A 15,190-nucleotide genomic window follows, 5' to 3' on the forward strand; every position below is an offset into this window, starting at 1 on the left:
TAGAGTCAAGGGACTGGATTTAATTATAGAAAGATTAAATAGTGGTGGTCATTGGTTTTTTTGAAGTAATCTTCCTCTGTGCTGTATAGATGCCAGTGTGTGTTTACCCTTATAGGGAGGTCAGTATCAAAGCCTCCAGAGGTGCTGCGGTACTCTGTGGGATAGATGAGGGACATCGAACGGAGTGTGTGCTCCAGCAGACTGCAGGCAAGTGTGTACGCCTGTTTGCAGCGCAGACGCAAACACACACACAGGATCCGCTCCAGGTCCCCCTGGTATTTTAACAGCTGTTCACCATCCACACGGGTTACCTAAAAACAACACACACACACACACACACACACACACACACACACACACACACACACACACACACACACACACACACACACACACACACACACACACACACACACACACACACACACACACACACACACACACACACACACACACACACACACACACACACACACACACACACACACACACACACACACACACACACACACACACACACACACATTTCAGTGGAGAGCTGTGTCTTTAATATTGAGGTTCTCCAGTAAATCACAGCATCTGGCTCGCTCCCACTCGCATTAAGCTCCCAGGAGTAATAAAACAAAACAGAAAGGGTATCAATATGTTCTGGTTAACGACAAAGCTCCATGATATTTATGACCGCGCAGGGTGCACACTGCAAAAAAAAGGCATTATTAAAGGGATAGTTCAGACCTTTTGAAGCGGGGTTGTATGAGGTACTTATCCATAGTCAGTGTGTTACCCACAGCAATCTCGGACCCATCGGCTTTCTGTCTGAAGACAATTGAGCCTCTGGGGGCAACAGCTAATAGTTCAGGCTTTCTGTGTAGCCAGCGGATATCCAGACCGAGACATGCTCTTCTGGTTGGCGGTCTTTTTTTACGGTCAGATTAGCTACCCAAATCTTGTCTTGTTGCCTAAATATTCTACAGTCCTGTGCAGAATCTGTTTATGAAAATAGTACCTTCAGTAGATAGCGGTCAGCACGCTTCCAGTATGGAGAAGCAAGCCGGAAACTAAGAAATGTACTAATGTGGATGGGGGCAGCAGCTAAATGTATTTAAGTCACATAAAAAAAAATATTCATATGCTACATTTAGAATATTTTCACCACTTTACCTTTCCGCCGAGGCAGCGGTCGACTAGCAACTATCCGTGTTCTGTGAGGGTAAAACTACTGTTTTTGTCAATTGTGCCTGGTGGCTTTGAAGAGAGCATAGCTAACGGCTCATTCAAAACAAGTGGACATGTCTCTCTCTTCTACTCATTTTAGTTTCATTTGACTCGGAGACCTTGACATTTTTGATACACACTGGATAAAACAAATTAGCAGGATTCATATTTTTTTAATGTTGAAGCACTCGGGACTCGATAGATCCTCGTCTCACCTCAGAGAGCAGCTGGAGATTCCACAGCAGCTCCTTATCCAGCTCGGCTTCACTGTGCAGCTCCTCATCTACACACACACACACGCACGCGCACACACAGACAGACAGATAATACGATTCATGTACTGTACTGCTCCCCTGACAGACTGAGCTGCTTTTGCTGAATTTTGGAGTCATTTCAGGTTTTAGTAACAGCAGCCACTGTGGTCCAAACTGGAATATCTTGACAACTATTGGATGGATTGCCATGAAATTTTGTACCAACATTAATCTCCCCCCGTAGGGTGAATTGTTAGACTTTTGGTGATTCCTTGACTCGTCATTTAGAGCCATCATTATGTCTAAACTGTAATTACTTGTTCATGATCAAACACCTGCTAAATTCCCTTCCCATCAGCCACAGCTGTACTGCTTTTATTAGCAAATGTGAGCATGATGCCAACAGACTAAACTAAGAAAACCATAACTAAACCTGCTAAACATAATGTCATCAACATGTCAGCATTGTAATTGTGAATTGATTATCACTGATTAACACTTCGGTTTTATTTTTATTATGACTTTGCACTGTGCCTAATAATATCTTGTAACTGCTCTGAGATCTGACAAAGTATTAAAATCCAGACATTTGAAGATTTTTCTTGCACGTTGCAGGTTTCATTTCGCAGTGAACAAGCATGTAAATGAACTCATTAGCTTCAAAAGGACTTGTACAGTATTTATGCAAACACATTACAGTTGGATCTACTCTACACAAACACACACACACACACACACACATACACTAGACTGTTCCACACACACAAAGTGGTACTGACTGTCAGTAATGTTGAAAATGACGCTGCAGCAGTGAGGGACGAACAGACGGAGCGACTCAGCGGGATGACACTGCAACAGATACACATTTAGATTCCCAGGCAGAGACACAAGCATGCAGAAAGTGAAAATTGAATCATGAAAATGAAATAAAGAACACACAGAGGATGTCAGTAGAGGTTTTGGATGAAAAAATGTATGTACAGTATGTCTGTATCATACATAATTATTTTCCTATTTTAGAAAATATGCAACATGACAGTTCACACATCCCCCTGCTGTGTTCCGCTTAGTGAAGTGAGTGAGGCAAAGAGACGAAGATATAAAGCAGATGAACACATACCTTTGCAGCAGCTCGGCACATGTCAGCCACCATCCTGCCTGACACACACGTCTCAAAGATGTTGGAGGTGGCAAAGTTATACACCTTTTGTAACGCCATCTAACACAAAAGCAAAGTTTGGGAAGATCAGATGACGCAGATATATACTAAGTATACATACAATACATAGCACAAGGGTTTGACTTATAAAGAAAGCTGCATCATAAATCATAGCTAAGAGCTTTTTGTTTCATACTTAAATAGGTGTCAAAACTGTCAATCAAGCTGAGAGTTACAGCAGGTTTCCTTGTGTTTTGATGCATGTTGATGAGTGAAGGTGGTCTTGATGAACTGTGTTAGACAAATGCATCCAGATGAATGTAGAGTAACAGAATAGCTACCATTTTGTTTACTTTTGTTTAATGAATGGATATGTACCTTTAAAACCCTTAAGAACTCCGTTTCAAAACTTAAGCGAGTTTCGCTGATTGAAATCCAGCTCTGTCTCATGGCAGTGTGGGAAATGTGTGCAGATGAACGGTGCTTGGCTACATATATTGTCCAAAATAAGGTCCCATGGTAGTTCACTGGAAGGCAAGGGACTTCATCTTTCTACAACCAAAGAACTGTCATCACATTTTGATTAGAGAAATTAGTTTTAAGGGCCTTTAAGGTTAGCAATCTGAATTGGAAGAGTTTCATTTGGATTTTGGCTCAGAGGACAGTGAGGATTAAAATTAGCGTTTGTGATTAGTGAATTAATGAACTTAAAGGCAAGAGAGAGAGTGAGTGTCTGTGTGTGCGTGTGTGTTTACCTTGTATATTTCTGTGGAGCATTGTGTTAGGATGGTGCTGACAGTGGAGGACAGGCCCAGCTCCACGAGGCTCTCCAGATGAGTCTGGGTATCCGTCTCCATCTCATCTCTTGTCTGTTCCAGGGTGCTGCTGTCTATCAGAGCAAAACACCTGCACACAGACACACACACACTTATACATGTGTCAGCAATGAAAATGTCAATATCTAACAAAAAAACTGTTATACGTAGCTAGCAGAGCCAGTGATGCAGATCGGTGTATTTCCAACATAAAGAGATACACTCAAGATGTTGACAACGAGGCTTCACTAAGTGACAGTTTGACTTGGTAATTTGTCTCTACCTGTCCAGAAACTGTAGAATGAAGTCTTCAAACTCAGCTGAAGCAAAACAAAGACTTTTCTCAATCTGAGAGGGAGAAATAGAAATCCTCGGTTAGTGGATTTGCATAATATGACTCTGAGATGTTGTTGTTTCAAATAGTTAAGAAAAAAAAATAGTTAACCATTTTGGGAAATACATTATTTTGTATTTTGGACCAAGATTGACACCACTCATGTTTGTAAATTAAGCAGGAGCCAGGGGACGGTTATCTTAGCTTAACATAAGACAGCTAGCCTGGTACTGGCAACCTCGCAGTAATGAGAAAACTCCAAGAGGTGACTGCGCCGCCTTGTAAAACTTTTCATTTCACACATTTGTGAGTTTTTGGTTGTGCTGTTGGTGGATTTTGTTAACATAGGACAGAGACAGGCTAGCCGTTTCCCCTCTTCGTGCTAGGCTAAGCTAAGCTAAGCTAAAAAGCTGCATATTCATGAGTGGTATCAACATTCTTAGCTAACTTTACAAAAAAGTCCCTTAAGATAAAAAGAGGTCTTTAAACAACTAATACCAAGTACTCTGTCTAAATTGTTAACGTGTGTGTGTGTGTGTGTGTGTGTGTGTGTGTACCTCTGTGAGATTGCTGTGTTGAGAAGGAGCAGACGAACAATCCACTATAGGCACCAGAGTGGTGAAGGTGGCGATGAACTGGAACGTTATCTGGACAGAGCCAGAGACGGGAAACAGATCAATTTTACATCATGGCCCAAGTTAAATAACCTTCCAGATGTCGGTGGAATAACTTTTTCAAATGGATGGATTAATGTAGTCTGGAGACAATGAGCACACTAAAAAAAGAAAACCAATCCATTTTACAATCCAAGCAGAAACGGAGGATTGAGCCTCAGTAATTGCGAGTTCTTCAAACTAAGATATTCATCCCACTTTCAGGAATTATTAATAGGATAGACCAGAGTACACGAGAGGGGAATTTAATCAGCAAGAGCTGCATTGTCTACTTGTCTAAAGATTCTTCTTCATTACTAATCAACACATCCATTACTCACCATGCACTTGCTGAAGTCGTTAGGGTCCACCCCTGGCAGAGAGCCCATGAGCAGTGGGAGCACGTGCCTGCGGCCCTCTGGGTAATGGTTGTTTGGGGAAACCAAGCTGCGAGCCATGCCTATCATGCAGCTGAGGGTGGCAGTTAGGGTGTGGGGCTCTATCAGGGTCTCCATCGCTGTATACATCCTGACATACACAAGAAATGAGGAGGTAAATAACAAAGATGTAATGACAGGAGAGTTGAGGGGTAGGCACAGAGGTTCTGGAAACAACTGGATGTTATTATTGTAGTTTGTTTGCTGATTGGGCCTGCTTAGTTAAATCTAAACACATCTCATACATGATGTACATATTTTTAGATTTGGTGTGACTTACACTACCTAAGGATACAATCATCTCATTTGTTATTGCGAATAAACATGATGCTCCTTAAAAGTTAAGAACTCACCTGAGAATAACCTTTTTAAGTTTCAGTATCAGAGTTATCCAGTAACAGTTGTCGGCATATGGGTAGAGTGCAAATAGGAACTGCTAGTTGCTCATTACGGATACTTTTAATTAGAGAATTAGCACGGTCATCAGAGTTATTGCAATATTGTTAAAATGTGCTAAAAATGTTAATGACATATACTAATAATTAAATACATGTTTTGTTTGCGTTAAGATAATAACATAGCCAGTACCTTGGCATTCTAGAAAACACCATTAAAATGTCAGGGAAATAATGATTTTAGCCCTATAAAAACAAAAAGTCCCACTCAACGATATACTGTGATTAGGTATACAGGATTGTTTTATTTTATTTTACCACGGTTTATCATTAAACTGGTAACCATTTAATTCCTACTATGACATGGCACTAATTTGTCGAAATATAACCAAATAACGGCTGAAAAAAAGGGGCTCAAGTCGTAGCCCGCAGCTATCTAACTGACTCCATGGCACATGTATACTTCCTGTTTACATACCCCTAAGGACCCCAAATTATTGGATCCGTAGCTCTGAAACTAAAAAGCATGATTATCTCCCAAATCAAACGAGCACAAAGAATACTAACAGGAGTCTTTTTTCTATTACTATTATTTCTACAGTACATTGGCGTGGTTCATGGCAAACACTCACTTCTCAAGTACAGGTGGGATGGTGAGTTCTGGTGTGAGGAGAGCCAGGTTCTGAAGAGCGTAGGCTGCATCCGTACTGCCGGTTTTACTGCACATCACCACAAGAGGGAAGATTAATAACATTACATTACACACATGCATGCACAAGTAGATAATCACAGATGACCTATCTTTGTCCAGATTAGGCTTGTTGTTGTTGAGGCCATATGGCAGTACTCACTAGTGAGACACAGCAGGGTTTGGACCTGTTAGATAACTGACTGGCGCTGATTCAAAAGCATGTCGAAATGGCAACAACCCAGTAAACGCTGAGGGATTTTGTAGGTTAAAACCACTACAGGTTACATATATTATGAAGCGCCTCCTAACCACACACGAAATAATAATTGGAATGCTGTTGAAATAATGGTTACATGTAAATTAGATGTCTCCAAAACGTCCACTTTTCCACTAATCACCATTTTACAGAGAGGGTGTTGGTAGCTGTGATATTTGGTGGAAAAATTACATTATTGTCAAGATAAAACCAATAACAGTGAGGTAAAGAACAATCGTCAGAATCGGTTTGTCAAAAGACAGACCCAGACACATTTTAGTCATTAAACGTGGTTTAACAAGACTACAGCTGTGACTTCGCAGCAGAATGCTCACACCTACCTCCACAATGACACCTAATGGTGTCTATTCCCCCCTGAGTAGAACCAATTCCCACTTGAGGCAATAACGCAATGTCTTTGTTTTAAAATGTCATCTTACAACCTATTTTTACAGATTGGCTTCTATTTATTTTTGGGTTTCTCTTAATCTCTCTTTTGTTTGATTCTATTATTGCTATTTTTCTTTTTCACCCTCTGCTATGTTGTATTAATATGTGTTGATACATTTGTATTATGTTCTTGTTTCAGGCCTCTTATGTCCTCTTAATGGGTTTCATCTGCTTTTGTTTAAAGTGCTCTATAAATAAATCACTCGCTGATTAATGCTCACTGTTGACTGTGTTTGTAGTTGTTGTTATGGCAGACATCTACCAAAGTGCAATACCTAAACATGGCCAGTAGGGCAGCTCCGGTGAGGCTGCGGGTGAACTCCTGCAAGTCTTCATCAGTCAACCTCTGACACTCAGGAACCAGCGTGATCCAGCAGGGGGCAGCGTGACGTTCCCGGTGCACGCGGCGCACAACACTCGCCGGGAGACGCTGAAGCAGCCGCATCAGTCGGGCCTGGGCACAGGCACAGGCGCACACACACACACACACACACACACACACACACACACACACACACACACACACACACACACGCACGCACACCCACGCCATTATCATCCAGAGACACATTTGCACAGCCTGCTTTAAATAGATATGCGATATCACTCTTTTCTACGCAGTGGTGCGTTTCATTATTGTGTTGTTAGTGCGACGAGAGCCAACCAATCCCTGAATGACAGGTTATAAATCAAAGGAGTGTGACAGCAAGCAGGTGAAAAATGTGCTCACAACTCGAGTGTGTGCGCGCAAGTGCGTGAGTGAGAGAGAGAGAGAGAGACTAACCTGCCAGCGACCATGATTGGAGGGATGGTAGAAGGAAGCGATGCTGTTGAAGAGGCAGGTCAGCTGCTTTTGTGCAGGGTTTCCTGGTCCTCCCTGCAGGGATTCAAATCAGGTAATTACCTGAGAAATATCCGTATTTTGGTGCATTTAAGGAGAAGAAGTCTGCAGAGTTCTTACCAGAAGTGCTGTGATCCACAACACCAAGTGTCCAATGTCATAGGAGTTGGTGAGATACCGCGGTGCCACCATCTGACTCACCCCGACCGGAAGGTTCAGGCTGCGCAGGATCCTGGTGAAGATCTACACACATACAGAAGAGTTTCACATTGACCACAAAGCCCAATGGTTCCCAATAAAAAAAATGTTACCAGACACACTTGTGCGTCCACATCATTCTGCTATTGACTCACTGTGGGAATATAAGGGCTCCAGTCCACATAGCCGATGTTATCGTTGGCGAGGCGAGCAAACAGGTTCACTAGGTGCTGCGAGACAACATCAGACAAACAATCACTGCGTGCAAGTACAGCGGACATTCCCAGAAGTGAAGGCCGCCATTCCAAGAAGTAAATATAGCTACTTTAAAGAAGAAAAAAAAAAGAGAGATGTTCAAAAAGGGAGGTAGTGTGCAATGCCAAGCCGCCTGAGGCCAGGGGGCTGCATGAAAACAGAGGCACAAATGGAAAATCTTATCTGCATGTTGCCAATGCTGCAACGTTTCAATCATCATTGGGCGGAAATGTGTCATTCCAAATTACTCGTACTATGCATATTTAGGGAATTGGAGAGCTATGTGATTCATTGCTCAATCATTTAAAAATGTTTTAAAAAATCTGCCACCTGCTGTTTCAGATTTATGCAGAAATGTGAGAGGTGGTATATTCATTGATTACAGCCTCATTTAACTTCGCTGTGGCATAAAGACTTTAACTTTCTGGCCAGTGAACATTAAATTAGGTGTCAAATAATTAGGAAAATACCATAAATATTGTTCGTGTAAGTGTGTGTTTGTGTGTGTCTCACCCCTTCCCAGCTCGGCTGATTTTGCACTGCCACCCAAAGACTCATTAATTCATCAAACCACAGCCTGAAAACACACAAAAAAAACATCATTATATTCACACACACCTGAAGCTGCATTCCCCAAGTCCCTCACTCTCACTCCCTCCCTAGTTGATTCTGGGAGAGAGAGAAAAACTAAAACGGAAAAATACTGTATTAAAGATGATGTATGGTGGAAACTGTGCGGAAACTGTTGATGAATCCAAGGCTTAATCCAGACAAATGGCTTGCGAGAGAGGGAATACACTGAAGAATGCGGTGAACGCTGTGAAAAGGCTTGGTAGCTGGAACACCACCATGAAGGGTGCAGAGACAGGAGCAAAGGTTTTCTAAGGCAGCAAAATATGAGAGGGAGACGCACTGCTAACGCAAAGAGAACATTCGTTTTAAGGAACTCCCAGGTGCAAAAGTGTACATTGACAGAGCCTGAAAATGTGTTTATACATGACGTGATGGTCACAAGATCCATCCAACCAACCAAAGCCCTTTAAAAGTATTAACAACAACTTAAGAGGGTAGTTCAGAATTTTTGTGGCTACAGTAGATGGCAGTCGGCACACCCCCAGTTAGGAATAGCTGCAGTGGACGGGGGCAGCAGATAAAACATACTGTATTTAAGCCGACTGAAATAATAAATCAATAGCAGTCTAAGTGTATACTATAGAATATTTTTCATTGCATTACCTTTCTGTCAGACAGCCCTGTTTAAGTTTATGTTGAGGGAATTGAAACAGATATCTATGCTCTCTTCAAAGCCACCAGACTCCAATAACATCGGAATTGGTTGTCTACCGGTGCCTTGATCGGTTCGTTTGTTTGTTAATTTTGTTAGCCATTTAATACATCAAAATCACACAATAACACCAACTAACTAAAAGACTGAGGTAGACAAGCAACTTCCAAGTTCTGCGATCAAAGATTACAGTTTTGTCAATGAAGTCTTGTGGCTTGAAGAGAGCATAGAAAACGGTTTACTTCCGTCCATATAAACAGGGCTGTCTGACAGCAAGGTAAAACCGTGAAAATATTCGTAATATGTTACTCAAACTGATATTGATATCTTTTTTAGGAGACTAAAATAGGTTTAGCTGTTGCCCCCGTCCAAAGCAGCACATTTCCTTAGCTTCCCTGCCTGTCCTCCTGCCGGCTTCTCCAAACTGGGAGCATGCCGACTGCCATCTACTGCAGGTAAAACACTGACTACAGACAGGTAGCTCATTCAACTCCACCACACCAGTTCAAAAAATCTGAACTATACCTTTAAGGTTCCATCTGAGGACCAAAATAATGATAATGAGTTACGTTTTCTCCCGCTGACAGAGCTTGTTCTATAAATAAACAAAGGCTGCCTTTGAAAACTTGATAAACTCTTCGTGTTAGCTCTGGCCGAGAAAAACGACAGTCGGTGTATAATTCTGTTTTCTAATAAGAGTCATTCAAGTTGCCCCACTTACTGGAAGCCCTGGCTGTGTTCCTCCGGGGGCATGATGGTGGGCAGGAACAGCTCCATGTTGCTGACGGCCTTCTGCATGATCATGTCAAACACGCACAGCAGGGGGCGCCACTCATCTAGCATCTCCTTGGTGGAGGACGCGGGGAAATACCTGGGAAATTCACAAAAAAACACACACACACAGACACAGCATGAAGACATACGCAAGTACAAATAGATGCAGACAAGCAAAGACAGACAGGAGATACAAATACACACATTGATCTACAGCACAGGGCTCAACCGGAGATCAAAGCAATGCATTATCCGGTACAGCAATTACAAGATCACAGAGGATGAGACTTACAGTCTGCAGCTTTTGATCAAAGCCTTCAAAATGTGGTCCACTGAGCTGCAAACAAGCAAAGAGATGTGCTGTTAGTGTGTGTTTGTGAAGGAATCCTGATTTTACTGTCTTATGAGATCCACGCGTACCCACACAGGATAAAACCCTTTAACATTAAAGCTGCAACAAACGATCATTTTCATCATTAAGGTTTTTTTCAACTAGTATTTACACCAGCAAAATGTCATAAAATAGTCCCCATAAAAAGATAACAGTCAAAACAGGGTTAAAGCAATATAAAAGAGAGGAAATATGGAAATTCTCATAGTTCAGAAACGAAAGAATGTTTGGCGTCTTTGCTCAATAGCTGACTATTCTTAACCATTATTTATTGCACGGATCTGGCCACTGAGCTGATCCACTGGAAAAATTATGTTAACATGCTTTAATGTTAAAAAAAACAACACATAATTGTTCTCTGCCAGGGAATGGCTAACTTTTGTTGTAACATAAATCATTACACTACCCCTGACTGCTTTGATTGTCTGCATTTGCGAGACAGAAAAGAGGTTAATGTTTGGGTTCAGAACTGTTATAGAGCTACAAATGTGCTTTCTTGCTGAGAGTTAGATGTGAATATTGATAACACAGTCATGTCAGGTGATTAAATGGGGATTCTGTCAACTTTGGACAGAGCCAGGCTAACGGTTTCCCCTTGTTTCCAGTCTTTAAGCCAAGCTAAGGTAGCTGGCTGCTAACTGGAGTGGAATGCAAAAGAGTGGTAAAAGCCATTTTCACAGTTCAAATTGCAAAAGAATGAAGGGAGATGGATGTTTAAGACGCCGTTTGAATGATAAAAGCCAATGTGGAGGCATCGATTCACTTGAATAGGAAAGCGTGTTCAAATTTTTGACTGGTAGGTACACAGGAAGTGTTGCCAAGAACATCAAATCCTTTGAAAGGTCTTCTTAATGTGTCATATTAAGAGGATTTTAGGCTGGGGAAAGAAAATACGCTGCCAGCTGCTGGCAGTAGCTTCGTATCAATCTTCTTATCAAACTCTCCACAAGAGGCGAATGAGCAGATTTACCAAAATGTCAAACTTTTCCTTTAAGGCAGATAGGTACTTAGGATAAGATCTAGGCTGGCAGTAACCCTAAAAATAAAATAACTGGGTTTAAAGACGGGTTAGTTGATAGAAAGTATTGTACCGTAACAATAGTGTTTGAAATTCTCACAACAGTGTAAAGAGGTGCAATGTTTTACTTGGGAAACCAGATGAGTCCAAAGTGCTCCGTTTTGGAGTAGACGACGCTCTTGTACAGATCATAAAGGGGTCGCCACGGCAACTGCAGGTCATCCCTTGACAGCAGTTCTTTTTTCCTATTTGGAAAAAAAGAAGCCAATTATTGACTGTCTGGCCTGTTTTATAAGGATTTTGCAGGACTTCAATCGGATTCTTTGATATTTGAATAGTCAAGACAAAACCATGGTTATAATGTTATATGGAAGAAAAAAGGACAGGGCGTCTGACGAGTCTGTAATCTTGAGAGAATGAGTCACTACCTCGCAGGCTGCGCTCAACATGACTGCTAACTTCCAGACATGTCTGCAAATACAGCACTAATTCTTTTTATTCAATAAAAAATGACAAGACTGACTGCTGCATACATTAGTGATTTGCAGGTGTAGAAATAAAACACAAGTGGGGTTGTATAAGGTACTTATTCATAATAGTATCTTATTTAAGCCACCTACAAAAATAGATTGGTTTGCTGTATTTTGTATATAATTTTCGCCACGTTACGTTGTAGACAGATAGCCCTTTACGACAGGTAACTGAAACAGTTATATATATCTATAACCTGATGGATTGATTTCGCATTTGCTCTGCATATCCATCTGGGAACTCTCGGTTGGAGATCTTTTGGGAGGAGGCGGAAATACTGGCTGCTGATTGGATAGACCTCCTGTCTATCCCCACCTATGTTGGGGATAGACCTGCCAAATCAACCGATCAGATCAACGAAGCCTATGACGTGAGATAAGGGATTGTCTCGCGAGGCTAATACATCTAGGCCAGTGGTGTCAGATTCCGGTCATGGACGGCCACTGTCCTGCATGTTCAAGGTTTCTCCCTGCTCTGACACACCTGATTCTAATGATGTGCTCTTTATCAAGCAGCTGAAGCTTGTCACAGGTTTGAAAATCGTTAGACTCAGGTGTGTTAGAGCAGGGAGAAACCTAAATCATGCAGGACAGTGGCCCTCCAGGGGCAGGATTAGGCCCCCCTGATCTGGGCTTTCTTCAATTCAAAGCCACCAGAATCCTTTCACAAAAAAACCCCAGTAATTTTACCTTATAGAACATGGTAGTTAGTGGTCTACTGCTGCCTCAATCGGTTAGTTTTTGTTATTGTGTGACTTTGGGGAGTTCCTTTAAAACAGTCAACAAAGGTCACGATAACACAAACAAATCGAGGCTGATCGAGGCAGCGCTAGACCAAAATCTTTTGAGTTTTGCTAAATGAAACTAGAGACTATCCTGCGGTGGGATCACACCAGCCGCAAGCCCTAATGTGGGCCAGGGGCATAAGGTGTCGGGGCAATAGCCTCCATTTTCATATCAACTCTAAACCTTTAATGTTTTCCGACTCTATCTTGCACGGTTGTGATGCTATCGCTGTGGTGCCTTTGAAAGCACAGATCGTCTTCAGTTCCCTGACGGCAAGGTTAAGCTGTGATTCTATTGAGCGTACACTTAGACTGAAACATTTTTTAGCTTCTCTATCACTACCTCCAGCCTGCTTCTCTAAACTGTGGGCATGCGGACCGCCTTCTATAGGTAACACACTGACTCTGGATAAGTACCTCACACAACCTCACTTTGAAAAATCCAAACTATCCCTTCAGATCTGAAAGACACAACACACAGTGAAGTTACTTTTCTCATCCGATTCTTGATTTTTCACACACAAGCTTTTAAATTTCACACTGACTGATGAGTACTTTATTATCAGCTTAAAAGCCGCGCAGAGGTTTTTTATTTCTATTTTTTTTAAATCCTCCTGAGAAGCTTTCACATTTCTTTCTTCGTACTTCCTTAGTTCTTTGTAGCGATCACAATTTCTATACCTAAATGAAAGGTTGAGTCCTTGCACTGGAGAAAATTCACAATTTCCACTGCCTCGCATTCATCATGGCGTCTCCTCTCATTCATCTAACAGCTATATGGAAAAAAAACCCATTGGGGAGATTAAAAAATATGAAGGAAGGAAGAGACAATCGGGGAAATGATGGTGAAATGCGAGGGATGAAAAAAAAAAAGGAAGCCAATTGAGACCTGATGCATGATGTTGAGTATTAAATTCATCTCTCAGCTGTGAGAACTGGCACTTCACATACGATTAGCCCAGATCCCTTTCTCTTTTCACCTAATGGAAAACACTCCAATGACAGACGACGTCTATGGTAAGATGTTGTTTTGCGGTGAATTTGAAGATCATGGAAACAACATGACACAAATTGGAAGTGATGAATGTAACCCTTCAGGAGAAAATCCTACAGTTGCCGGAGAGGGGGTTGACTGACAAAGGCGGGGAGTTACGGCGATGTACGTTAGGGATTTATAAGAGCATAAAATGTACAATAAAAGGCCAACATATGTCACTGCTCCTTTTATTTTCTATATGCAACTACATTTACTCAATAACTCTGGTACTGTCCTACTTAGAAGTACTAGTGTTTTGCTCAGGTATTTTTATTTTCTGCTAGTTTTTAACTTAACTTTGACATTTAAGGTTACCGGTTTGACTTCAGATTAAAGATTGTACATAAGAAAAGCACATTAATCTTATACGACTTTAATCTTTTTTTATGTCATGTTGGAGCCCGATGTCAAGAGATAAGATTCAAGAACTTTCCTGTCATTGTTTAAGCATAGTGAAATTTCAATTACCACAGCCTCAAATGGTGCATTGTATTAAGGACTTCACACATATTCATAAAGAATAAAATAAAGGCATGAATGAGATAATAAGTAGCTTTAAAAAGTACAGAATGTTAGCAATGTAAATACTGAGACGAGAGAGATTTCCCCTTTAAACTTCTAAGACAGTTTTATTTAAATACGTTTGAGGCCTTAGGGAGGTAAACATGGTTAATATTTCAAAAAATGGAAAGATTAGAGAAAAGACCGAGATAAAAACAGAAGAACTGAGTTTTTTCTTCTTTTCTTTACCACATTTATCATCTAATGATAAATATCTAAATAATATATCTAAAACAGATTTATTTTGTCAACCTTTGAGCATCAGGACTAAACTTCTGAACCAATATAAAGTCATTTTTGCACTACCTCAGCCAGATACAGCAGTTTAATGTTCCTTACACTACACACTACACTCTGCAGTACAACTACTTTTAGTTTTGATACTGTACTTTAAAGTGTTTTATCTGATAATTCTTGTATACTTTTATTTTAGCAGGATTTTGAATGCACAGCCTTTACCTGTGGCCAAGCATTTTTGTTGTACTGCTATTTTTTAGTTAAAAGGTCTGAGTATTTATTCTGCGACTGCTTCGTGTCCAGTCCCAGTCCAGAGTATTTCACATCATTTGTCATATGATTTTTTTGGAATGATTATTCAGTTTCCTTATAACAAATAACCAGAGGCCCAACTGTGACAGCACCATCTACATCATTACGTTATGTTTATTTTTAACTAAAGTTCTTAATAAAATGAGAAAATACTCTTGACACTTAATCTGTCAAGTACTGAAGAGTATACAAAAAAGAAATTATTGTGTGGTTATTTCATATAGACTACTTATTAAATTACCAGAACGCATGCTGTATTGGTAAATATCATTATTGAGATATGAAATTACCTATTAGAAAATGTTGGC

At 40.9% G+C, this 15,190-nt stretch overlaps 1 protein-coding gene across 1 annotated transcript in view; it reads right to left on the bottom strand.

Moving 5' to 3' along the window:
- Window positions 1-15,190, bottom strand: part of psme4b (proteasome activator subunit 4b) — a gene marked incomplete at both ends in the record, with an annotated part of 34,691 nt that overhangs the window by 17,566 nt on the left and 1,935 nt on the right. Inside the window, 17 exons of the mRNA XM_083933326.1 lie at window positions 108-311; window positions 1,431-1,498; window positions 2,249-2,318; window positions 2,590-2,688; window positions 3,384-3,534; window positions 3,727-3,791; window positions 4,335-4,424; window positions 4,772-4,958; window positions 5,895-5,981; window positions 6,935-7,113; window positions 7,444-7,536; window positions 7,621-7,743; window positions 7,854-7,928; window positions 8,467-8,530; window positions 9,960-10,109; window positions 10,305-10,349; window positions 11,550-11,666. Coding sequence (XP_083789452.1) covers window positions 108-311; window positions 1,431-1,498; window positions 2,249-2,318; window positions 2,590-2,688; window positions 3,384-3,534; window positions 3,727-3,791; window positions 4,335-4,424; window positions 4,772-4,958; window positions 5,895-5,981; window positions 6,935-7,113; window positions 7,444-7,536; window positions 7,621-7,743; window positions 7,854-7,928; window positions 8,467-8,530; window positions 9,960-10,109; window positions 10,305-10,349; window positions 11,550-11,666 — 1,867 coding nt within the window. The remainder of the gene's footprint in view (window positions 1-107; window positions 312-1,430; window positions 1,499-2,248; window positions 2,319-2,589; window positions 2,689-3,383; window positions 3,535-3,726; window positions 3,792-4,334; window positions 4,425-4,771; window positions 4,959-5,894; window positions 5,982-6,934; window positions 7,114-7,443; window positions 7,537-7,620; window positions 7,744-7,853; window positions 7,929-8,466; window positions 8,531-9,959; window positions 10,110-10,304; window positions 10,350-11,549; window positions 11,667-15,190) is intronic.

The sequence above is a fragment of the Echiichthys vipera genome (genome assembly GCF_963691815.1).
Source record: "Echiichthys vipera genome assembly, chromosome: 18".
In the NCBI taxonomy this organism is placed as follows: Eukaryota; Metazoa; Chordata; class Actinopteri; order Perciformes; family Trachinidae; genus Echiichthys; species Echiichthys vipera.